This window comes from Gossypium raimondii, chromosome 11, assembly GCF_025698545.1.
Source record: "Gossypium raimondii isolate GPD5lz chromosome 11, ASM2569854v1, whole genome shotgun sequence".
NCBI lineage: Eukaryota > Viridiplantae > Streptophyta > Magnoliopsida > Malvales > Malvaceae > Gossypium > Gossypium raimondii.
The window spans coordinates 34,092,794-34,119,577 of record NC_068575.1 but is presented as its reverse complement, the minus strand read 5'-3'; the positions used below and the strand labels follow the sequence as shown (position 1 = coordinate 34,119,577).

General features: G+C 33.5%; 2 protein-coding genes across 2 annotated transcripts; one reads left to right on the top strand and one right to left on the bottom strand.

The window, feature by feature from the left end:
- The first annotated feature begins 13,119 nt into the window (after positions 1-13,119).
- LOC105804133 (uncharacterized) lies at positions 13,120-17,421 on the top strand. The gene is made up of 4 exons (XM_012636622.2): positions 13,120-13,540; positions 15,586-15,880; positions 16,462-16,512; positions 16,987-17,421. Exons 1-4 carry the CDS (start codon positions 13,230-13,232, stop codon positions 17,374-17,376), a joined length of 1,047 nt encoding a protein of 348 aa, XP_012492076.1. The 5' UTR covers positions 13,120-13,229; the 3' UTR covers positions 17,377-17,421.
- Positions 17,422-24,871: 7,450 nt separating this feature from the next.
- Positions 24,872-26,091, bottom strand: LOC128034790 (uncharacterized). The gene is made up of 4 exons (XM_052623630.1): positions 25,828-26,091; positions 25,629-25,710; positions 25,302-25,364; positions 24,872-25,065 (listed from the first exon to the last, which is right to left on the bottom strand). The coding sequence occupies exons 1-4, from the start codon at positions 26,089-26,091 to the stop codon at positions 24,872-24,874; spliced, it is 603 nt and encodes a 200-aa protein (XP_052479590.1).
- Positions 26,092-26,784: the final 693 nt, after the last annotated feature.

The window sequence follows — 26,784 nt, the reverse complement described above, 5'->3', positions numbered from 1 at the left end:
ATACCGAGATTGAACGACAAGACTGCAACAGAATTCAAAAGGCAAGAGAAAAAGGAAAATTTCCAATTAACAGGAAAAACGTCAAACTTGGGGATTTTTGGAGGAGAGAGAGAAAAAGAAGATAGAAATAAAAATTAAAGAAAATGAAAAACAATGTGATAACATACCCCTAATTTTCCTCCCACTCCCCACTAACTTTCAACTACGACAGAATTTCAGTTCCTCCAAACCTCTATCAGACACCTGAAACAAAAATAATCACCCTCACTCACACAAGGATTCGAACACATGACCTCCAACACACTAATTCCTTACTACTCAAACCAGCAAGCTCATTCTGATATGGGTTAACAAAGAATATTACATAAGCCTACCCAGCAGGGATAAGGCTAGGATTAAAAATAATAGAATTTTCTAAAAGTAGGACTTGAACCCAAGACTTTTCACACACACCCAGAACACTTAACCACTGAAATGGATACACATTTATGTCAAAATTTATAGAAACATAAATAAATTATTCAGTTCATTACAACTCTACCCCCTAAAAGAAATTTTATCCTCGAAATTTACCTGATCCAAATAGATGAGGATATTGCTGACGCATCGAGTCCTCAGGTTCCCACATGGCTTCCTCAGTGCCATGATTTCACCATAGAACATTTACCAACGGTATGGACCTCCTCCTCAGAAACTTAATATCTCGATGCAAAATCTGAACCTGCTCCTTCTCAAAAGTCAAGCCCGATCTAATCTCGATTCCTCAATAGAGACAACGTGAGATGGATCAGACCGACACCACCTCAACATCGAGATATGAAACACGTCATTTATACGGTCTAACTCTAGAGGTAGCTTTAACTGATAAGCAACCTAGGGCTCAACTTGCCCTTACGACTGAACCTCAGAACTTTCTTCCATGGAGATACCTTAAGAAATATGAAGTCACCTACAACGTACTTGATATCCCTCATTTTCATATGAAATATTAACAAATTCATAAATAAATTAATCACATAAATATTAATATAACTAACCTAACATAACTTTATACTTAGATTTTATTAGTTAAAGTAAAAATTCTTAATGTACTTACAAACAAAGGCTTGGATAACTTCCTTATTCTTTCTCTCACTCTTTAGCTATCTCCTTTTCTTTGTCACCAACTTGAGATTCACCCCTCTTCTCTTTTTCTTCATTTTTCATATAAAAAAAATACAAGATTCACCATTGAAACAATGATCGAATAATGTTTCCATGCACTTTTATTTAAAATAAACATGATCATTTTACTAATTCATGAAAATCTTACCTTAAACCCTTAAGGTTTCACTTGAATTTGATTTTATCTCTCCTCCAACATGAACACTTGAAGAAAGTAAAGAAATCAAGCTTGAGTTAGTTGAAAATTATGGAAAGGACTAAAATAGAATAAAATAAAAGTTGGTTCTCATAAGCAATGATGGTTGGAGTTAGAATGGATGAAAATATATGAAAAGTTCTACAATTTTCTATCATAAAAATCTTTTAGATTTTAATGAAAATAATATTATAAATATAATTTAAAAATCTAAAGGTCATCATTTTCATATAGCTGTCCATTTTCAATATCAATTCTCATCAAAATCCGTTAAAACATGCCAACAATTATGGGATTTTTATCATAATTATCGATTTATGAAATGTCCATTTTACCCTTAAACTTTCTCTATATTTCATTCATAATTCATCACACTCTCTTGGTATATTTCCACGTCTAATCCTTCCACCTTTTTCTTTCAATTCAATTTAATCATTTATACTTTTAAATTTTACACTTTTTTCCGAACACTTTTCACACTCTTACGATTTAGTCTATGCCCTGAATTAATTTCTCTCAATACACAAGTCTTTTTAATTCCCTCTCGTTATCCAACTACTTTCTCAACTAATACTAATAAATTTTATTTATTTATTTTGAAAATCTTAACACGTATACTCTCAAATTAATATTATTATCATCTCAAGGGTTGGTAGGGATGTTACATCCCATGCATAGAGGCTTAACCGACCATTGAGTATTATTGATGTCTTGTCTTGATAATACGATGACCAAGAACAATTTAAGAATCACGACTTTGATACATAAGGATCTCGTAATTGTTACTTTTTGCAATTCTCTTGCAATACCTTATGTGATCCATGAATTTTATCTACACAAGTGTTAAAAATTCATCTAATTAAAATTTGACTCATACTTGAAGAAAATATCTCAATGTTATCATGAAAACTATAATAAAATTTTTAAATCCAAAAATTATTTAGTATTTAAAAGCAAATCTCGATTAATTTTAGGAATTACACTAACATTATTTTTATCATATAATAAATATTTAAAAGAATTTCAAAGTAAGCCGCCTACAAAAGCTTAAACAACTTCTGTCAAAGGTCACACCAATGGGATATGATAGCCCCCCAATCACATGTTGCTATCTTGCAGAAGTGGAAAATTAAGTAAATCACCTCTTTCAAAGGCAATTTCTTGTTTGAAAATGTTTGAAAATCTAACAACTTGACTTAGATGTGGTCAGTAATTAGAATTTGAAAAATAAATAGTTTTTTATTTCAATGATTAAAAAATAAAAAAATCCTATCTAATACATATTTTTATGGTTTTTATATAAATAACATAAAAATATAAAAATAACATGAGTTACAAATTAATTACTAAAATGACATGTTTTATACAATAAATTATAATGTCCTATGTGATTTAGGTAGACTTATTTACAAATTGACATCATACTAAATAATTGTATTTACGATTGTTTGTATTATGCTAGGATAATCAAATTACTGTATAACTTATTGATGGATAACATTTGAAACTCTTAATGTTTGCATGCTTTGTAATATAATGAACTTAGGTGTTTGATATCAAAAGTGGTAAGTCAGTTATATATCATGCCAAGATTATGTATGCATATGAAATGCCTAGTCATGTGTTCCAAAGCTAACATTTGTACCATACTTACTCAAGGGTTGTCTTTTAATTACTGTTTTTGTTTGCTTTGCTTGAGGACATGCAATGGCTTAAGTGTGAGGGAGTTTGATCTGTCGTAATTCAGTGTAGCTGATTAAACTAGTTTTCACACTTAAGGAGCTTGAGTACAAGCCTTTTTTTATTATGCTTTAATTAAGTTTTCTTAGTTTCATTTACATTTAATAAAGAGTGTAAATTGAGTATTTCATTAACCTTAGGGGCCTAATGAGGCCTAAGAGTGAACTAATATACTCTGTGAGTGTGTAGAAGACCATTAGAGGGTGTACCAACTCAATATTGGTCACTGTGTTGCAACACGGGGAGTTTGATGTCGCAACATAGGAAACGGAGAGCCAGAATTCCAAGACTGCCTTTAGGGTTACGACACAACCAAGGGATGTCGCGACACACCCCTAAAGCTACCTTGAGTACAAGCATATTACTTCGATGTCACGACACAGGTACTAGGGTTTTGCGACACCGATCCTGTACGAGAAATACTTACAAGCCAAGGATGTTTTGGTCTATACAATCAAATATTAAACACGAGAGCGTTAGATGACCTAGGGTTGAGGACAACGACAACCCTGACTCTAGAAATAGGCTCATTAACACTTGTTATAGACATATTTCCATATTGTATAATTTTTTTCATAGTTTCAGTTTTTAGTTTTTCCTTTTTTTCTTAGGCTTTAGGTTATTTTCAGTTTTGCATTTGTCGGGAGATCTGATTTGTGGAACTCGATCAATTTTTTGTAGATTTCGTGCTTCAATTAAATACAATTTAGGCTTCTGTTAAACCTTCGTCTCTTAATTTGCTATTACTGTTCCTTTCTTATATCAAGTTTATTATGTTTTTGAGATCCATGAAAAATTAATCCTCTTGTGGGGGATTAACGAGTAGAGGTATGATTAATTGATTGTTGTTCAAGGTTTTCTTAGCTGATCAGTTGTTTGGGAAAGAAAGAATTTAAACCCTAGGCTTGACGACCCTAAGAAGTCATCAATGTGGGAATTAACCTAAATTTGGTATGACCTATCCGTGAACACCTTAGCCTTGAATCGTCTAGATTGTGAGGTCAAGAGATAAGTAGTTTTTGCCGACTCGTTATTCTAGTGGAAGATCGAGAGATCCTGCTAGGGTAACGACTAGTTGATTGAACAAGGAGCCCGAAGCAACAATTACTTAAGATTACTGAAGCAAGCTAGTCACCCATGCTTAGATCTGATTTAGTTTCCATATCAAATTCTCAAAGTTTTCCTTTACAGTATTTTATTCTTTATTTATAAAAATACCAAAAATATTTCTTTATGTTTATTCGTAATATAATTTATTTAAAATACTAATTAGCTCTATTTGTGCTTAGGTTATGATTAATTTAGTGCTCGCCTCCCTTGGGTACGATCCTCGAAGTACTCACCTACTTCGTTGTAACTATATTACAACCTGACTCGTATACTTGCGGACACCGCCTATTTAACATATTTTGTGTAGGATTTCTACTCTGGATGTTAGTACTCCTAGAGGCGGTCAGTACGCCTGGAGGCAATCAATTAGTTTTTTTTGAATTACCGATCTTCTATAACGCTAATTAAATTGTGATTTATTCTATGAGTTGATATACTGCATGAATTGTTTGATGTTTGCACTGGCTCCCTTGTGATGGAACTCACACTGAGCTTCATAGCTCACTCCCTATTTATTTCCTTCTTTATAGATAACCCACTAGGTTAGGACGTGGACGCAACATACGAAGGGCTCAAAAATATTTTATTTTTATGAAAGTATTATTAGGCTTATTTTTACAATTTTTGTTTTTCAAACTATATTGTTTTATTATTTTGTGGTATATGACTCATATTTAGGGTTTATTTAGCATGCATAGCATTTAACTTAATTTTAAATTATGTTTTTTGTTTAATTAATGCAAGAAATATAGTTTTATTAAAACCAAGTAAAATCACTTTTCCACTACCAAATTAAAATTAAAATTTGTGAGTAATAAATAAATGGAAAGTTAACTAAGTTTTTATTAAAGAAGTCACAGTTAATTAGGAAAGTTAAACTTAAACTTTTTTTTATAACTCACCAGTTTTTCTAAAAATAAACTAAATTTTCTTCTATAATAAACAAATGATTAAATTAACTGTTTCATAAACTCCGATTGTACTAGGCCATCTCGGTGGTTGATGTAATCTCTCGAATTTGAGTCTAACGTCTAGGCCGATTTGGGGAGGTTACAAATAAGGAGAATTGCAAACAGCGAGGTGAGACAATCACTCGTGTGGTCGTTAAGGGCAAAGAGGTACCGATTTCACCTCGTGTAATTTGCCAATATTATGATGCTTTGTATTATACCCATGACCATTTAGAACTGTTAAATTTAGTTACATTCGAAGACTTCGATATAGAGGGTATAATATATTACTTGACGAAAGGGTGTGGTGAGTGGACTTGCCAAGCCAACTCCAAGGTGCCTTTTAAATTTAACATTCTATCATGTTCCTGATGGCCAAAATATGGATGTAATATATTTGCACTCACCTGGCACCTACCCATAATGCCTCTGACATTATTGCTTATCAAGCGGTTATGCTTTATTTGATCTTGCAGCGTGAGCAAATTTGTATAAGCCATTAGATTTACGAAGCGATGCTCAAGTGCATACAAAATCGAATGCAAAATATGTACATCCCACATTTGATTATCGCCCTATGTCACCAAGATGACGTCTCCATGTCACCAATCGAGCCATTCACGAGACCCACCAGGAGCGTGATTGGAGACAACTTGTACGACCAGTTCCTCGAGCTTCAAAGCAAGTAAAACTGAGAGAATGAGCAAAGAACAAAGCTTAGGAGCGATACCCAAGGGCCAATGAAGAGGAAGGGAAAAGCACAAACATAAAGGATAACGGGCTTCATGGACATGTCGTGATCAGAGTGGCATACCCGACGGATGCAGGACATGAGAGACATTCTGATCCGATCACGGAACAAAATGGGTGGCAACACCAGTACCACTACCAGATATGTTCGAGTGGTTCCCATTGCCAGGCGAGGAGGGCATGGATGATGATATAAGGATGAAAATAACAGGGAGAAAGATATCCCTATCGCACAACCGTACTATGAGCAGGTATTTCGCTCAGGCCGCTTATCAACGAGAGGTGTGGTGATCCGCGACCCAAGCTAGCATAACCTGGCCCAGATTTCGGGAATGTGGGTAATGGAAACATCGGTGGGGCACAATAGTGGCAAGACCCATGTGATGGAGGATTCAAAATATGAGTCCGACTTATTTTAAACATTTTTATATTTAGATTTTTAATTTATTTTTGGGATGGTTTTTAATTTTTGCATTAGCTTTAATTAGTTAGGATTTAGCACTTTCTATATATGTTTGTGTTCTTTTTATTTTTCTTTGTAGGAACCCAACAAATTTTTTATGATATTACAATTGCGATCAAAAACCGAGAGGAGTAGTCCCACCAATTGCAATGCGCTTACCGCGTCAATCGGGTAACATCTTTCCTTTATCTTTTTAGTTAGTTTATTTTCCTTGTTTTTAGTTTTAAATTTTAAATTTTCTTTTTAATTGCATGTTTTTGCTTGAGCTCGTAGAAATACAAATGATTGATTAAGAGCATACACCTAGGTTGTTTGTTAAAATTTTAAATTTAGCCTGAAATTAAAAAATTTAGGTTGTTTATATTTAGGCTACTTAGTTCAGTTTATTATATTGTAAATAGGTAAAAGAGATTAAATCTACCAAGTGATAAAGGTAGATACAAATAGGTAATTATATTTGTAGAAATATAGGATGTTCGAGTTAAATAGAAAATACTCGGTTAAATCCATGGTTATTGAAACAATGCAGTGTGAATAGTATAACCCTTATAAAAAGTGCCTGAGAAAAATCTCAAGTATATTGGAACATAAAAAGAATAAAAATAAAAAGAAATCATAAGGGTTTTCGAGGAAATATTACTGCATTAGAGTTCAAAGCATGGGAAAAAATAAACCGAGTAGGAAAAAAATATTCGAACTGACTATACTTTACAAAAATAAGTATTATATTTGTATATACATTTTGATGGAGAAATATATTTAATTTTCTTTAACTTGTTTACTTTTAATTTATTGAACTAATCTGTTTAGGTATAAATAACTTTGAACGGTTTAAATTTCTAGCTATAGTTACCTATTTAGGCAAATTTTCCTAGTGTCGATGCTCCGACCCAATCTCATGTATTAAGCCGGCTTAAGTACAATCTCTTTTCTTTGCATGTTTATTACTTTTTTTTCAGTTTAAAGTTTGTTTTCAGGTAGTTTTCTTGAGGACAAACAAAGACTTAAGTATGGAGATATTTGAACTGTCGTTAAATGTAGTAGTTAATTCGGGTCAATTCTACACTTAAGAAGCTTGTTTTCTAATAAATTTATGATTTTAATTTACGTTTTCAGTATTTAGGCCTTGAGATTAAAAGTTAATAAAAATAAGTGTTTTTAACACATTTTGTAGGTGTTGTGACCCAATAGGCCGACACAGGCCTTAGGTTGTGTAATGTGTTCAATTGAGTGTGTAAGATGAAGATATAAATGCCCAATTGACATTGATGCACAGGCTTCCCGAGTCGCAAAGCACCAAACAATCGACTAAGGCTGGAATTAGGTGTCGTGTCACACTATAGCCTTGGTGTGGCACGACACACATCGATGTCCTACCCAAGTAATTTGGGGTTATTTTTATCCACATTGTAACACCCCAAACTCGGTCTGGACGTTATGTCTAAATTTGGCGATGTCACATGATAGTGCGTTTGAAAACTGTATCATTGCTAAAATCGTTTTCTGTTTAGAACTAATCATTATCTTTCATAAATTCTCAAATCGTGATTTATTTCCAAAATGTTATACTTTTTGGAAGCTTTTAAAATAGTTTGCGTGTGCGTGGTATTTTGATAAAACATTCATCTCTTTCGAAAACCTGAGTTTTACCTACTTCTAGCAGATATAACCAGAAAATAATATAAAATCCAAATTTTAGGTAAAAATCCATGTAGGCCATTATTACATAAAAATACCCCAAAATAAAACTTAAAATCGTAAATAAGTATCAAATAGAAAAAAGGAGTCGTGTGGCCACCGCTGAGTCCTCCGCCGCACCGATCCGCCTATGTCTGGGGATTACCTATATAGATTAAATAGAAGGGGTGAGTTTACGTAAACTCAGTGTGTAATTCCCATGCAAACAAACAGACAATAACAGATAATCTCGGTCTGGGCCTGAGCTCTTTTCAATATCAATATCAGTATCAATTTAGGCCTTAGCCTATTTCAGTAACAGTAAGCATTAGGGCTTTAGCCCATCACAGTACAGTAACAGTGACAGTTATGCAGTTATAAAATCCTACCCAACCAGCTTCTACACTCCATCTCTGTCCAACCCTACACTCCATGTGGGGATATAATCAACCCACCCATCCCAACATTCCAAATAGTACCGAATGTGGCACTAGACAGTAGTTGCAGCTGAGCTGACAGAAAGTTAGGCTTGAAGTCTTTCAGTACATTTCCTCCAATCAATATCAATCCCACCCTAATGCAATGCAATATACATATATGACATGCTAAAACATAATATCATGCATAAAATCAGGGCATACAGTATCAAACCAGTGGGACCTCATCATGCTTAATGACATTCATAATCGTATTAGTCATACAACCATTTCAGTTAATTAGGGGTCTAGGTAAGCTTACCAACCCTACAGTTGGTCCACAGTCGACTCGGGCGACTCGTGCAACCTTAGCAGACAAACAGTGAAAAAGGGCCCACGACCCATGTTGCATGCCCATGTGGGCCCACACGGCCAAAAATGGCATTGGCCGTGTGGATCTCACGACCTGGCCCAATATTCCCACACGCCCATGTGGTTCACTCGTGTGGGGCCCACACGCCCGTACGACTTACACGGCCCATGAATCGCACATGGCCAGCCTCGTCGATCACACGCCCATATTCGATCATACGACCTACCACACGGGCTGCCGTACGCCCGTGTGGCATCGACAATCACATTTTTTGGCTTTTTGCGAAATTCTAATTTCGGAGTTGTGTTTACACACCTGGTTCGTTTGTCACTTAAAAGCACTTCCGAGCAATCCCGAACCTAAAATTGATGAACATACACTCGATTAATCACTTTAATGGCTGAATTAAAACCAACCCAACAACTTACTCAATTAAAGAGCAATTAGAACTTACCCCTAACGCTTCAAACTCGGTTTGCTCACGAAATAGTATGAGAAAAGTCTCGATCCTCTCGATTTGCTGCTGTCAACAGCACGTAATCTCTAACAGAAAGAAATGAAAATGAAATGAAATGATTTTGCACTAAGCATGACTACCCCAACTCACACATAACTTACCCTTTACCTACCAACGTGTAATCAGTGAAGAAAGAACGCAACTCCCTGATTGAACGAACAGATTGGATACACAAAGATGAGAAAATTCAAAAGGACAATTCGGCAGTACAAGTAAAAGGAAGAAAAGGCAGCAAGGATGAAAAATACCAGAAAAAGAGGAAAAAAAATAAAATTTAGCAGAGGGCAAGGAAGGAGAGGGTGGTAGAAAAATTTTGGAAAAGAAGGAAAAGAAACTATGCCAAAACGATTGAAATTGGGAGAGTGAGAGAAGAGAGCTAAAATCTTCAGTCCACCAAATCGGGATAACTCCACAATCCTATTTTTTGTCCTAAAATCACTCCAAAACTCCCCTACCACGCCACTACTACTTAGAAACCCAGTCAAAACAACCTTTTCACTATCAGAATTTTAGTCCAATTCAAATTCTCACACGACACAAGCAGCAAAATAAATCCATTATTTGCACAGGGATTCAAACTCAGGACCTCAAACATAACCAACACTCTACTTAACCACCAGATCAGCAAACCCATTCTATTAATAATTTACCAACAACTAATTAAGAACCTACTAACTAGAGGTAGGGATTTATTCATAAAAACAAAAATTTTACCCAAGCTAAGGCTTGAACTTAGGACCTCCCAAACACTCCCAGAACACATAACCACTAAAGCTGACAGATATTTGTATCACAAACATACAAAAATAAATATATAAGGGATTTTTGGGGCGTTACACACGCAATCAAACTTATACGAAGACTTAGGACGTGCCGAAGACCTAATTTGGGCTGCCAACACCTCTATAAATAAGACATTAGGGGTCGAATGTAATCAAGTCGTCCAAGACGCCTTCAAAAACCCTCGTAGTTTAGAATTAGTTTTAGTTTGTTTTCTTTTCGACTTTTACATACTTTCTTGTTTTTCTTCTTGAATCAGTTTTAATTCAAGGATTTGCTTATTTAATTAGAGTATTTAGTTTATATTTTTCTTTGCATTTGTCTTATTTCATTATTCCAATAGAGAGAATTGCTATTCCATTCCCTATTCGATTCTCAATCCATAATTATTCAAATCTTTTTTGTTCTCCAAATCAATCGTGCTTCTTACATGGTTTGTTTAATCGAAGTTGAGATTATGGATAACATGAATGGCTAAATCCCTTAGGGGAGATTAACGAGTGGATGATGATGTGACTAACGGAGGATTTGGGATTTTTCGAGATGGATTAGTTGGTATAAATTATGTGTTTTAACTATTAGGCTTGATAACGTTAATAAGTTATCATAGGGTAGATGAGATCGAAAGATAAAGTTGAACCGAGTAAATCGTAATTTATCCTAGTTAAAAAAGTGATGTAGGGAGATAATCGAGTATCAACCAATCGGTTAAGTTAATTAGAGCCAGAAGGTAATAATTGCTTAATCGATAACTAATTCATTCTAGACTCCCAATCCGAAGTTAGTTGCAAATCTTGAAGCGAGTTAATCTTCGTGATTGGTTTATCGGTTTAATTAATTAATTAATTAATTTCTTTATTTTTGTTAGTTATTTATTTTTAGTCCTCTTAATATATTTTATGATCCATCGTGATATAGGAATTAACTATTACTACTTAGACTTAATATTGTAAAAAGTATTTTCATTATTTTTTCCATCCTCCTTAGGTACAATCCTTGGAATACTTCCGGTATTTCGTTGTACAACTACATTACAATTTGACCCATGTACTTGTGAACAACGCCGTTGTCAATTCTTATATTTTTTGTGTTATATTTATTCTATAAATGATAACTCGTTTATAGGCGGCCACAATCCAACTAGTCGAGGATGTTCATTGTGGTAAGAATATGGACTTGATAGATCAAAGTGCTAAGGAGACCCTTTGAAAATACTAGAGGTGCAAAAAATCGATATGAAGCCTATTGAGTCATTAATGGGGCTACCACCTATTAGAGATATGGGTTGTGCATTAGACTTGAGGGGAAAAGTGGTGATGCAAACTAGGTAGTTAGATTGAGTAAATACTACGAGTGAGGTACATCTTAAACACTTATCTAGTGTTTTGCATTATGACTTACTGTTAGCTTGGCAAAGACACATGGACCCTTTCAGAGTTCTGGAGTGGGTAAGCCAAGGGGCTTACAAACCAGAGTTAGCGGCAATACTCAAGGTTAACCTGGTGTTTAATGTGAGGGTGGTAAAGCCTATTTGTAAGGATCAAGGGAATCCTAATCGAGGAAAGTCACGATAGGGGCAAGTAAGAATGGTGACCTCTTATGATTGAGATGTACAAAAGAGAAAAACAATGAGTTAAGTGACGACGGAGACAAAAGCCAAATAAAAAGTTTTAAGGGGCAGAACTACCTGAAGGAGAGACTAGTTGAGAATCAATCGAGGCATTGAGGCAGTTCTGAAATGAGTCAAACTAGTGCCATTCCGAAGACGTGATGAGGGTGTCTCGAGAATGAGTGGGGGAATGGCACAGGCTAATGAGTGGGGGAATGGCACAGGCTGCGAATCAAAACCCATAACCATTGCGTATAAAAATGTCTCATGGAGGTCAACTAATTAAATGAGGCTCATTTGACCCACTTGAACTGGCCCGATTCGTGGAACATATGGAGAAACTCATCTAATAGAAGCCTTGGTGGCTTAGTGAAACACTCTAGTAAAACTAGAGTTACAATGGTAATTATTGTAAATCATAACGAATAAAAATGTATATAGTTAAATCCATTAGAACTCTCATATTGTAGATTGGCACTAATATCAACCGTTAATGTAATTCGATCTGCATTGTTGGATTTGAGGGAGCTTAACTATAAATAGAGGTCTTCCCCCTCATTTGTATTCATCTCATGGTACTTCATTCATTCTTGAGTTAAAGAATTTATTGAGAGCATTTACTCAAACACCTTGTGTCCATTGTTTTCTTATGACTTTTCAATTCTCTCGATTCTCTTTCATTTCATGTTGCTTTCGCTTTATTTTCGATGCCTTAGAGAATTTTTATCAATGATTCTTACTTTGCGAGAGTTAAATTGACTTAGACGGATTTTAACCCAAGAAATCATATAAGGCCACATGGATTGCAAGACTGATGTTCTAGCCCCATGACAAACAAATCACATACATGACATACGCATATGATAGGATTCGAGACCCACATATAGCAATTGAACAGGTTAAGACTCAAAAGCTCCGCTTTAACCAACAAAGCCAATACACAACTTAAATAATTTTTAAGTTAAAATATATCACAAGTCCCTGTAATTTTTAAGATTTAGTCTCTCTACTTTTAGATTTCAAAATCCAATTTGAATTTTTAATATTATTCTTTTGTTAAATATATTGATGTGATATTTCAAAAAAAACTCACTTGGTAACTATGCAACTAAAATATATATTATAATGAACTTGAATTTAACAAAATAAATTTAACAATATTAATAGTTTGATAAAAATTTGGAATCAAAAGTAGAGGAACTAAATTTCTAGAAATAAAAGTATAAAGATTAAATTTCAAATTTACTAAGAGTAAAGGGACTTATGACACAGTTTAACCAAATTTTATTAACATTTAAATATAAAATATTAATAGATTTTAAAATTTAATAGCAATCCGAAGCTGCCCCTCCCTAGCCCCTACGGCCTACTGTATAATTTTTCACTATTACCATCATTTTAATGGAAAATTTTCACTCTTACTTTTAGCTGCAAAGATATTTGTATTTTCTGGAAGGACTCCATAGATTAGACAGTGAGAAAGAATGCTATGCTCGTACAAGCTTTGGGTACAAGCTAGTTATCCTCCTCACTTGAAACTACTAAATCAGAATTCCAATATTCCAATCCCTAAAACAAAGACCCAATTCCAAAGGAAGTCTCTTGACGGTAGATTTGACGATATTGATGACGATGCTGATGGTTCTGGGTTAAGGAAATTTGCATTGCCATCCCATGTTAAATCCATTACAAGCACTTCAAACCCATTTGTAAAACACTGTCTTAAGCTCAAGAACAGCTCTTCCTATCGCCATTCTCATGCTTCTGCTCTTGTTGTGGGCACTACTCCTATCAGGTAACCTTTCTATTCAAAGTTATAGTTTGGGTCTCTTTGAATTTTCAGTTAATTGCCCAAAACCTCAAATGGGTTGCTTTTATGTCATGCTATTTGCTTTCTGGTACTTCAGTTGCATAGAAATGGAGAACGAACGAAAAGATAACATGAAATTGTTCAATCCCGTCCCCCTCTCTCCTCCAAATATACTAATTGAGAAATATGATTTGGCTTTTCAAGTGCATTTTAACTATATTATTATGTTCTTTCGACCAATATTTTCTGCTCCGTTAGCTTGTTGGTTTTGTTTTGAGGATTATGAAACTTACAATTTTGTAATCAAGTTCTAAGTTTTCTCTTCCAGTAGTCTTGTTGCTAGCTAGTGTGTTCTCAACCATGAGGACTGAATTGGGTTCAGACCTTTAGGGTTTATACCTATGTTAATTAAGGAGTTTTTTGCCTTGCCAAACAAATAGGAAATTGTTTCTTCGTTTAATGCTAGATAAGTTCTGGTTTTGAACTAAAGAAAACTATAACTTTGTGGTTTGTCATAAGTTCCTTTATCAAACAATAGTTTCACACTTCAATATTAGTTGATGAACTACTTTGTTTGGTTAGATTATTTGTTACTCCAACCATTTTTATTTTTTATATTTTTCCACTCTTCCTTGTAATCAAAATAATTCCATTTAGTCTATCATTTTAGTTACCTATAGGATCTTACATTCAAGAGCCTATGGATCTCGTATTTGTCTGACCATTTATACTCATGTGAGAAGCCTTGTATCAAAGTTGTGCCGTTCTTTACTGCTGTATGTTAATTGTTCGAAACTTGAGTCATTCCCTGTCAACTGCTGACCCTGCCAAGGTGGCTTATTTTCTTTCATCAGTTATCAGATGATTATTTCCTTCTTTCGTCATTATGTACATAACTCATTTCATTAATGAGTAACAAAACCTCAAATGGATTTCTTTTATTTTATGCTATTTTCTTTACGTTACTTTAGTTGCTTAGAAATGGAGAAAGAACATAAAGGTAACAGGAATATGTCCAGTCCCACCCCCTCTTTTAATTATACTAACTGCGAAGTATGGTTTTCTTTGTTTACTCTTGTGTTCATTTGAACTATATTCTTATTTTCTTTCAATAAAGATTGTAGTATATGCTTCTCTGTTAGCTTGCTGGTGTTATTTTGAGGGTTCAGAAACTTTTTTTCTTTAGCAGTTCTTCAACTGGCTTCATGGTTTCGTATCAGCTTATTAGAAATGCGGTGGTTCTGTTCTGCAGTCTGATTCTAAGTTTTCTCTACCAATAGTCTTGTTGCAACCATGAGTATTGAATTAGGGCCAGAACTTTGGGCTTTACACCTATGTCAATTAAAGAGTTTGTTTCCTTTCCAAACAAAAAGTAAAAGGCTTCTAGGTTCGATGCTATATCAGTTTTGATTTTGAACCAAAGAAAACTGTAATATTGTGGTTTGTCATAGGTTCATTTATCAAATAATAGCTTCACACTTAAATTCTTGCTTACTTTGCTTGGTTTTGTTATTTTTCTTCAAGCAATTCTTCTTTCATTCTTCCTTGTTATCAAAACAATTCCATTTAGTTTATAGCTTTAGCTACCTATAGAACCTCTCATGTAAGAGCTTATGGATCTGGTATTTGTCTGGAGTAACAATGTTACTCGTATAAGAAGCCTCTTATCAAAGTTGTGCTGTGTTCTACTTCATTATGTTGATTGTTTGGAACTTAAGTCATTGACCAGCAGCTGCTGTTTATGTTGAGGTGGGCTTTGTTTCTTTCCGGTTATCAGATGATTATTTCCTTTTTCTTTCACTATATATGTGAATAACTCATCTGATTAATGAGTTGACAAAATTTGCCCCTCATTTGAGTTTTCCTTCTTTCCCTCAAGGCTCAAGCCATCATCTTGAAGGCAATTAGGATGAAGTTAGACATGTAAAGTTTATGGCTATATATTGCATTGTGAGGGAAGTCACTTATTTCTCTTCCAACGTTTCTTTTGGGTTAAGCTAGAGTTATTATGACTGACATGTCTTTTGCAGGGAAATATACAGGTATAAAGAATCTTCACAAGAGAAAACTGTAATAGATTGTTTGCTACTGCTTGAAAATGCTGAGATCCCTGAAGAACTAGATACTCACTCTTGTCATGTTGTTCGAATAGGCTCTATGGTAATGAAAAAACTTTCTGGGGTGCAATCAGCTGAGTCCATCGAGGCAATTGCCTTGATGAGGTTCCCTACCAGTTTTTTAAATTTAATTGTTGATCAAAACAAGTCAGATTCTCAAAGCTGGTTCCCATCCACGCATAGAATTTTAGTTCTCGATGGCATTCAGGTGATTTGCAAACTTTTGACAAGCATTTTTTTCCCCTGCTGAGTTAAGCAATTACATCAATATGTCTTTGAAACAAAGGGCCAGTGTTCTTCAAGGTTTTTGAATGTTCAAGAAGTTGTAGCGTCTTGTCTTCTGTCACCTTGAACATTTAAGTAATTATTGGAATCAAACATCTGGTGGAAATCATAAAATCACAAAAGTTGTTCTTTAGGAAGTACCCCAAAAAGGTGGCTCTTTGGTTCTTTAATTTTCTTGTCAAAGTCTTCTTCCTGCAACCTTCTTGTATTGGTGTATCTTCTGGAATTCATTGTCATACTGTTTTTTATGTAATGTCAACTAATAAGATTTTTTGTCAAAAGATCCATTGCAAATAGTCTCAAATGCATTGAATTCCTCATTAAGTGGTTGATTCTATTTACCTTTATGTACAATCTCCGGAATAATATACGTTTTCTAGTAACACCCTATAAACATATAGAATCCAATGATTTAATCACGTAATGGCATTTAATCAAAAACTATAACTGCAGGCAATTGATTTGAGGGATCTTCTGTAATTCATGAGAAATTAATCCCTGCAGGACCCTGGTAATCTCGGCACATTAATCAGATCAGCTATGGCCTTTCAATGGGTAAGGAATGAAGCTTAACCCGAAATTATTCCTTTTCTTCCTGTCTGCTTCTTGTTGTCAACAGTTCATCTACTTGTTTTCCGGAAGTGTTTATACACATGCATGCTTGACATATAATTTTCCCATAATATTCCATAATAATCTGTATTAACAACCTTTTTTTTTGCATCTGTCTGAATACATATCCATTATAATTTATTAACTGTTTTGAAACTCTTCAATCATACCTATGCAGACCTGCATACATTGTTATGTATATAGTATATTCATCATCTAGAGGGAGATGAATGTGAGTAAATGTATCTTTTGCTGACAAATACTTCATTCAACTCATAAGACATAATTTTTTGTTCATCATAGTCAGATAGCCATCCCAATTTCTTTTCTCTTCTTCATTGCTGTTAGTCTTTATTGTATTGAAATGTCTGCATTCGATTATTGCACCTGATTCTGTTTTGGTCAAATACCCAACAGGATGGTATATTTCTTCTTCCTGGTTGTTGTGATCCATTCAATGAGAAGGCGCTCAGAGCTAGCCGGGGAGCCTCCTTTCAGCTGCCTATAGTTTCCGGTAGTTGGTACCATCTTCAAACCCTGAAAGATACATTCAACATGAAGATGCTAGCTGGCCATCCAGATATTGATGGGAAATTGAAAAAGCCGTTTTCACTATCCCAAGAGTTCGTACACTCGGTAGCGCATGTTCCATCATGCTTGGTTTTGGGAAGTGAAGGACGTGGGCTTTCCGAGAAATCTCAGCTCAAATGTGAGCTCGTGAGCATTCCCATGACAGGAAAATTTGAGTCTCTCAACGTTTCTGTAGCTGGCGGGATTTTCTTGTACATGTTACAGCCTAAGAACTAAAGTCTAATTCTCTTTAATTTCATTAATGCATCACACAGTTCTGAATGTCTGATTCTCTTGATTTTTCTCATCTCTTTCTTGCAATTTGTCTTCGTTTTGTTTTTCCCGGAGAAAAGGGGGATTTTAATTGATTTCTTTAAGTTTGGGATGCATGCATTCACCTTTATAGCTGATCCCGATCGTGCCCCAGCTTGCGTGCACTGGGGTTGAGAATCAACACTACAACAATTATAAATATAGTGATTTTACTGCGAGTGTGACAAGTCAGTTGTAATATTTATAGTATTACAATGGAACACTTGAGTATTTCAATGATTGAATCCAAGAGACGGGGACAAAATGATTTCTAAGCAACTAATATGCAAATAAAGAGTCTAGCTAAGTACACTTAGTGTCAAGTTTACTAATTTGCTAATTAACACTAAAAAGGATTAAATCGTAAAACAGACAAAACTTAGGCAAATAAAAAAATAACAAATAGTGATTGGTCGACTTCCATGTTGCTAATTAATTTTTGGATTAGGAATCCAAGCAGCTTAAATTTCTAATTGGCTGAATTTTACCTTTTGGTCACTATTTTACCAAATTAGACGATTTAAGTTGGTTTATCTCTCGACCTCATCAAACTAACTTGGGCTAAACTCAATAGGATCTCCTATTGGTCTCACCTATCTAGATGTTCCCCAAAAAAGCGTCAATTCTAAGTTTTGAGGTTTATTCAATTTAGTCCCTGTACCAAAAAATTAACTAAACAACACTTCCATCAACCAACCACCATAAATTTAGCCACTCATCATCATTTCAATGCATACAACAACCTAATATGTAACATCCCTATAACTCTTTGGTCGAAAATAATATGAGATAGATTTTTAGTGAAATAAGATATAAAGAAAGTAAATGATAAGAGATGTTAGAGAAAAATGAAATAAGAAATATGTTGTAAAATATTAATTTGAGCTAGGGACTAAATCATCAAAATATGAGAAGTTATGTAGTTTAAGTGTAAATATTTAACGTGTGAGGGTTAAAGCATAAATATAGAAAAGTTGAAGGCCAATAATGCAAATATCTTAAGGGTGGAAGGTATAGAAAATAAGGAAAATTGATGAATAAGGACTAAATTGAATAAATGGAGAATTATGAGGACTAAATTGCAATTTCTTGAGTTAAGGGATGATTCAATGATGAAATTTTTAAGAATTATAAAGGGCAAAATGGTCAATTAGAATGAGAAAGAATTATAGAGTGTAATGATGACATGTGAGATATTTTAATGATATTTTAAATTAAATAATAAGATAAATGTTATAATATTAATATTTTAATTAGATTTTTATTAATATTTTATTACGAAAATGTTAGTATAAAAAGGAACGAAAGATGAAGAGAAATCATCATCTTTTCATTTTCGAATGTGAGTGAGAGAGCTAGAGAAGAAAATTTTTTTCATACAATTTGGTCATTCACCCTAAAATCTCACTTTTTCCCTCAAATTTCTTGAAAATTTCTATAGCCACCCAAAAGGAGAAGTGAAGTAGAGACACTAGAGAGTTAGAATATTATCTTGGAAGAAAGAAATTGGAAATGGAGAAAGTTGTGGAAAAAGTGAGGTGATTAAAGAGACAATGTAAGTATTTCAAGAATTTTACTTTATTTAATTTAAATCAAGAATAAGGTATGCTAAATTGGTTGAATTAATTGTGAATGTGCAAATATTATGTATGAAATTAAATTAGTCCAATGAAGTAATAGAAAAATACTAAATTGTAAATTAAACGAAATAAGTTATGTGAATTTGAATGTTGAAAAGAAAATATAAATAAAGTGTGATGAAATAGTGATGATATAAAAAGTGAATGAGTGGAAAATTTTGAAGTTACATTGAAAATTTGATAATAAAGACTAAATTGTAAGGTGTACAAAATTTTATGTGTGAAATAAAGAATCGTCTTAGGAAGTTTAAATGGAATGTTGAGTGTTAGTGGATTAATTATAAAGTGATGTTAAGGTGAAATTATAGCAAATAATGAATTTTCATGATGTTAGGGATTAAATTGTAAACTTGTGAAATTCATAATTGAAATAAGAGAAGTTATGATAAAAATATATGTTGATGTAAGTGAGTTTTAAAGATTAAATTGAATAATAATCAAAATTATGATAATTATGTATGATTAAATGAAAGTTAATGCAAAGAATCAAGAAAAGTAGACATAATAGTTTCGGATAGAATAGTAGTTCAACTTTGAAAATTCACCAAAAATTGTAGGAATCAAATTAGAGGTTTAATCAAATATAATATTAAATCTTATTGAGTCTAGTTTTGCATAGAAGAAACAATGCAAGAAACGAAATTGTAGATAATGAAATATAATAATTTTGTGAGACAAGGTCATAATGATTTCGGATCTCCTATTCTAACTTTGAAATATCATAGTAAATTGTAAAAATTGTTTAAGTGATGAAATATATATTAATAAAATATTAATGAGTCGATTTTAAAGGAAACAAATAGAAACATATTACGAGACTTGTACTGAAAGATAATTACTTTTAGTGAAGAAGGTTCATTCTTGCCTAGAAGCAAATTAGGGAAGATTTGAAGAATAAATTGTATTTATTGTCTTAGGTATAAATTCTGAAATTTTTATAGTAAAAACTTCAATGTGTCTAGTTTCAAAAACAAAAGTGGATCTTAATTTCAAATTCTATAGATTGAGATATAAGTAAATTAGTGAATGTTACTCAAGTGGACAACTTTGCTAAAATTATGTATTTAGTAAAATTTAAATTAATGTTGCATATAGGCATCCAATACTAAAGGCCATAAATTCTCGTATAAATACACATATTTGAAAGATGTGAAATGGAGAGGAGGAGGAAAAATAGTAGAAGAGTATGATGTTAAGAAATTATTTTAAGTGATAGAATTACTAACTCATAAGAATAGTTAAGTGAATTGTTTAAGACATTAAGTGAATAATTGTAATATGAAGACTTAATGAAATTATTTAACTTTGATAGTTGTGTCATCTTATAAATTTGATTGGGAATCAAATATTGTTGAAATGAGAAATCGAAGCATAAGAATAATAGTGAATTTCACCATATAGTAATTAAATTTCATAAAGCGTAAATATAGTATTTTTGTGTGAATATTTGATGCTAAGATTTAAGAATAATTTATATGAATGAATGGTTAGTGACGTCACACTAGTTATCCTTTATGTCCCAAAATTTAAGAAAGTTAGGATTAAATTGAATGGATTGGCGAATTGTCGGGCTCCACTAAGAATTTTAGAAATTTTAGTGGTTGAATATAGTTTTTTTGTGTGAATATATGATGCTAAGATTTGAGAATAAGTTGTATGAATGAATGATTAGCGATGTCACACCCAATTATCCTTTATGTCCCAAAATTTAAGAAAGTTAGGATTAAATTGAATGGATTGGTGAACTGTCGGGCTCCACTGAGAATTTTAGAAATTTTAGTGGTTGGATTGTGATTAGTTGGATCTCAATTCTGGTTTAGTTAGTTTGGAACTGACTGTCTCCTTAGTGTGAGACAAAATGATTAGCAATGAATGACTAAAATGGACTAAGGAGACCATGAAAACTTTGACTATACGTATATATGTGTGTGGAGAGGAAAGAATTCTCCTAAATTTAGCCGAAAATCTCTTTCTTGCCTGCAACTTCTTCTTCGGAGAATCTGAAGAAGAAGAAGAAGTTTGAGAAAGCTTTGCATGATGTGGTAAATGTGGGATTCAAAGTCTAAGAAGTTGAGAATTTGATAAGCTAGTAAGCTTTAACCCTCCTTGTACCCATGAATTAGAGCAAAGAGAAGTAAGAATTCTCGAAAAGTTTCTATATAATTACGGAATCTGGGTTTTAATGTTTGAATACCTTTGATTTAATCAATAAATGGTTGACATGCTTAGCTTCTAGGACGAATGAGGCTATGGCATTTAGATAAGCTAAGTCGATGATGATAAAAGAATTCAAATGAAATTCTGTTCTTTGTCTTTGGGTGATTGATGAAAATGTTTTGTGACTGTTCTGAGGCGTTTGAATCTGCCGTTATGAGTAAACATGGTGAATGAGTATGTTGTGGATGTATATCCTTGTAACATTATATGTTGTAGAATATTATATGAAAATCGCATGGCGTTTGAATGATTGGCGTACTGTGTGTTTATGATAAGTATCATACTTTTGTGTGTAATGCTTGTTTATACTAATGCGGGGTATGGGCGACTGTATCATGTCGAGGTAGGGGAAGATAGGAATAATTGACAAAATGGCAAAATGGGTAGACTATAATGGGGATCCAAGGGAGTTTAGGCGACATCAAGAATGGTATCACTGGCTCGCTTTAGTGACCCATGACGATGGATTATCGACTCTATGGAGTGACACCATGATGGCGGTTTATAGGTCCTTCGAGGCGACACCTTGAAAGAGGTTTATGGTGTAAGACCATAGCTCGACTATGATAACCAATAGAGTCCGCTAGGAAAATAAACATGAGGTTACATTATGTAAGACCATGGCTCGTCCATGACAACAAATAGAGTCTGCTAGGACAACAAAAACAAGGGGTTACATTGTGTAAGACCCTAGCTCGACTATGGCAACAAATAAAAGTCCGCTAGGATAGTGAACCAGGAAGTTAGCAAAACAAGGAAATGGAGATCATTATAAAACTCATGCCGATAGTAGCATAATTGGATGATTATTGCGCGTTGGAGAATGTGGGTAAATGGGACAGACATAGAATCCACCAAACTACGAAAATAAGAAGTGGATAGCTTATTCAGGGTGTGAAGTATTCGTTGATAGGAGTCTGCTGGTGTTTGGAAAGTATAACAATATTGGGGGCGTTAATGAGATGATCAAGTGGAACCCAAGCCTAATGGGTCTACAGGTAAAAAGGTAGACAAGGATTGGTAAGTCTGTTAAGGTTTACTTGGAGGCGATGATCGCCCAAACAGTTTGACTGGTAAAATCAACCTAAGATTTACAAGAAGAAAGGATGTATTTCTAGAACTAGGTGACGTTAGATAGTTCACGTGGCTACTAGATGAGGAAGCCCACCAAAGGCTACTTTGGGTGGACAGTCCGTCGGGTATTAGCATAAAAGGTAGTCCGCCGAGAGACTAACTATTAATTAGAGCATTTTCGAAGAGTGGACTAAGAGGAATTTGTATCTGGGAACTATAGAGAATACAAATCCACCCAAAAACAGGGGATTCTATTCCGATAGGATACTTTCACGTTTAGAGCAGAGAAGTAGGACAAGATAAAGTGTCCTCCCTTTTGATGGACCATGATAAGGCTAAATAAAAAGTAGGCATTTGTAAGAGTAAGGTGGAAAATCCTAAGTTTAATCTAGTATTGGATGAATGAATCAGGGTAAAGATCCGGATCTAAAGAGAACATAAATGGAAGATAGTTAGTGGTAGGTAATGAACTTTATATCCAAATGTATGGTTATCTGTGAGAGTTAAACTTGCTAAGGTTTAAAGGAATCTAGATGAGGCAAAATTAGGCTAGGACCATAGAGGGCCATTATTGTAAAGGAAGTACTTACGTGTAAGAGAATAAATCTATCAGCGATGGGCTGCGGAAAGGGCAAGGCATCGACCACACCAGTAAAATCTGCGGAAGGCCAAGCATAAATAGGGAGTTAAAATCTCTGCTTTAAATTTTATTTCTTGAAGATTACGAAATATTGTTGTCGTGTTGTTACTCAAAATCTCACTAAATTCATTTGAACTTATGAATTTACTTCCTATTTGTAAGATAAATGTTTCAAATTGGAAATCAAGATGAGGGACCAAGCCAAAAATTGTCAAGTTGAGGGATGGTGTGAAAGTCGTTTATGTGTCTAAAAGGGCATCCCTAGAAGCCATGCCTTAAGGTTTAAGTGGGTTACATCTGTATTCTAGTCTTAAATTAAAATTGTAAATAATTGTTGGGAGAAAAGTGTAACAAATTATTTTTGGGTATGTATGAGTTTTAATAACAGTAGATTTTGAGATTTAAGTTATCTAAGCAAGTTCTTTAAGCAGAATCAGAAGATCATTAAGTTATTAGGTTATTGTATCATCCGGTACTCGGGCCTAGCGATCAAATCAGGTATAGTGTGTTACAAATTTAGTGGTATTAGAGCTTCGGTTTAGTTGATCCTATGGACATAGGAAATTAAGGAATAACCCCTATAAGCATGTTGCGATAGGTCTGGCTTAGTCCCCTAGATTATTATATAAGATTGATGTGTGTTGTTTCAAAAAAAAAAAAGATTGATGTGTGTCATGGAAGTGGATGCAGTTGTGCAAATTATTGAAAATCGGTCTTGGGTGTACTATAACCGAAAGGAAGATAAGTGAAACAAAATGTGAAAGGCATAGAAAGTAAAGATAATCTTCATTAAAAATTGAAAGACGGATTTTTACAAGAAATAATGAAGATTTTAATCCTCCCCTAGAGCGAACTCTTCTGGAGAATCAGGGTCAAACACTTCCAAGTTTTTAGCATGGAAGAGTTCCCCATATTCTTTCCACTCCATTTGGAATTCCTCCCAACTAGCTCGCGAGAGGTTGAAGAAGTTGAAGGCAGTGTTTACTGACTTAAATCAAGGGGACCTGGGACGACCTGTGCATGTAGGATCAGGTTAGCCTTTAATATAGGTAAATAATCCTGAATGCCCTTCTAGGTGTCTACCTTATACTTCTCTAAGGCCTTACTAGTTTTCTCATGAATAAGTTCATTATCAGCGAGATGCTGCTCCTCGAGGATCTCCTGTTGGTAAACCATTTCCTCTAACTCCCATGCTCAAGTCTCTAAGGATTGATATTTAGGGCCAGTTCTTCATTGCTTTTGGAAAGTGCTTTTGAGAATTGCTGTGGAAAAGTACTTTTGAGAAGTGCTTTTGAAAATTTTGAGTGTTTGGTATTGCTGTCAAAAAGTGCTGCTTTTGAAGAATAAAATGTCTATTTTAGACATGATATTATAAAGTAACAAATATGTATTTAAATAATGTTCAAATTAGTTAATTTTATGATATTTTAGCAAAAATATAAAAAATAATTTATTATAACTTATTGTTAATATTTTAATATATAATATTAATTTTAAATATTTCTAAGTAATTAATATTAATTATTTATTAAATTTAATTAGAATATATAAACTATATTTAAATATTTAAATATTTAAATATAATAATTAAATATTTGGAATTAGATATTGACACAATTGTATTATTATAAAATTATTTTTTATTTTTAATTAATGCTTTTAACACATTTGTATTATTTTATTTTAAAATGTATTTGAATATATAACTCATATTAGATATTAACATAACATAGAAAACATAAACCTAACAAATTAAAATATTACATATATTTGGATTGAAGTTTTAAAAAGGGGATAATATTTATATATCAGATATAAATACTAAAAATTTTACAATAGCATTTACAATTTAAAGTGAATTCATTAAACTAGAAGCTATAGCATCTCTCGTTAATTCCATTTCAAAACTACTAAAATTTTTTGATTCACCGTCATCATCACTATCATCGTCGTCGTCATCATCATCACTTTCTCGACCATGCGCATTTTCCGAATCAATATTATTCTCATATTCCCAGTTAATATCTTCGTATTCCATAAAATCTGCATCATTTCGACCAACATGTTTTCGGATAAAATTGTGTATCGTCATTGTAGCAACAACGATCATCGTTTACTTTTCAAAACTATAACTTGGCATATACCTTAAAATGGCCCATTTTTTTTCAAAACACCAAAAGTTCGTTCAATCACACTACGTAATGATGAATGATTGAATATCTCTTCTTTACCAGATATCGGTCTACCTCTACGGAAGTCAGGTAAATGATATCACTGACCTCTATATGGTCCAAGATAATCTTTCATTTGAGGATACCCAGAATCAACAAGATAATATTTTCCTACAAGTCATAATATAACAAACAATTAATTCGAGAATTTTTTTAATAAAAATTATTAATTAAAGAACTTATACTTTATTATTTAAAAAATCACATATAAATAAAATATCTAACCATTTGGAGGGTGCGGAAATTTGTATTTTGGATCTCGAATTGCATCAAGAAATATTCTAGTGCCATGTGCCGATCCTTCCCATCCAGCCATGACAAATGTGAAACACATATTAAAATCACATATTGCCATAACATTTTGAGTCGGGATACCTTTTCTTCCAATATAGGGAATTTGTTCATTTGGTGGAAGAATAACCATAATGTGAGTACCATCAATTGCACTTATGCAATCCTGAACAAATAATCATATTAATCTCGTGAATATTTTTAGTCGACCGAATATATTAAAATATAATAATATAAAATTAAATTTTAACCTTAAAATGCGGCATATATCTAGAATCATTACGTATTTGTTCGGGTATTGAGCTAAAAAAGGATCTTCAGGTGCAATTAGATCAGTGGCCATCCTTGAAATTTTCTCAAGCACAACTGCAAAGTGTCGACTTATTGTTGATCCAAACCTTTGAAATCTTTCTCGACATTGGGAAACTTTTGCACCGGTGCCCAAGATGTACAAAAAAATTCCCAACATTTCAGTAGAAGATATGTTTCTTGAAGTTTGGAAGTTGTATCTTGTCTCCAAAACTCTCAGCAAACTTGTGAATACCATTTTAGACATCCTAAAATTAATCATACAACGTGATTCGTGACCGTCAAGGATCTCTCGGATCCATGTCTCACCCGACTGTTTTGAATCCATTCATGGTTGCCTCAATATATACTTCTCGTAATATAATTGCACGGAAGAAGATGCAACAGCAAATAATCAGTTAAAACATTCCATGCGTTGTAAAATCTCTTTCTTTTCCCTTTCGTCGTCACTTTCATCACCGCTATAATCCTCGACTATACTCATCACCTGTGAATAAATTTTATATCCAAAATCACATATAAACAACTATTGATAAAACTAATTTAGTAAAAAATAAGTAGAATATAAATTCAATATCTAAAGACCAAACATAAACAACTTTTAATAAAACTAGATTACACATAAATAAGTAGAACATAAATTCAATATCCAAAAACCAAACATAAATAGCTATTGATAAAACTAGTTTAGCATTGTTGTTTAGTTACATAATAGATATCTTTAAACCCTAAAAGATCAAAAAATTTTCAACTATCCTCCATTTCCATCTTAAGCCACAAAGCTCTAATCTTGGGATTAATTGATAAAAACATAATTCGCTTGTCCTTATTGAGAAATAATCTAAGTGCGAAAAAGTATAGAGGACTAGCTTCTGGAACTTCTTCCGACATGCTGTCAAGCATTTTGACTGCTTATGGAATACCAAATGGA

Excerpts from the sequence above, each read along its gene's own strand:
- LOC105804133 (XM_012636622.2), top strand. The coding sequence starts at position 13,230 with ATGCTATGCTCGTACAAGCTTTGGGTACAAGCTAGTTATCCTCCTCAC. Across the intron at positions 13,541-15,585 it reads GTGGGCACTACTCCTATCAG|GGAAATATACAGGTATAAAG; the intron begins GTAACCTTTCTA and ends TGTCTTTTGCAG. Across the intron at positions 15,881-16,461 it reads TAGTTCTCGATGGCATTCAG|GACCCTGGTAATCTCGGCAC; the intron begins GTGATTTGCAAA and ends TAATCCCTGCAG.
- LOC128034790 (XM_052623630.1), bottom strand. The coding sequence starts at position 26,091 with ATGGTATTCACAAGTTTGCTGAGAGTTTTGGAGACAAGATACAACTTC. Across the intron at positions 25,711-25,827 it reads CTCAATACCCGAACAAATAC|GATTGCATAAGTGCAATTGA; the intron begins GTAATGATTCTA and ends TTATTTGTTCAG. Across the intron at positions 25,066-25,301 it reads TTATCTTGGACCATATAGAG|ATTTTATGGAATACGAAGAT; the intron begins GTCAGTGATATC and ends GAAATGATGCAG.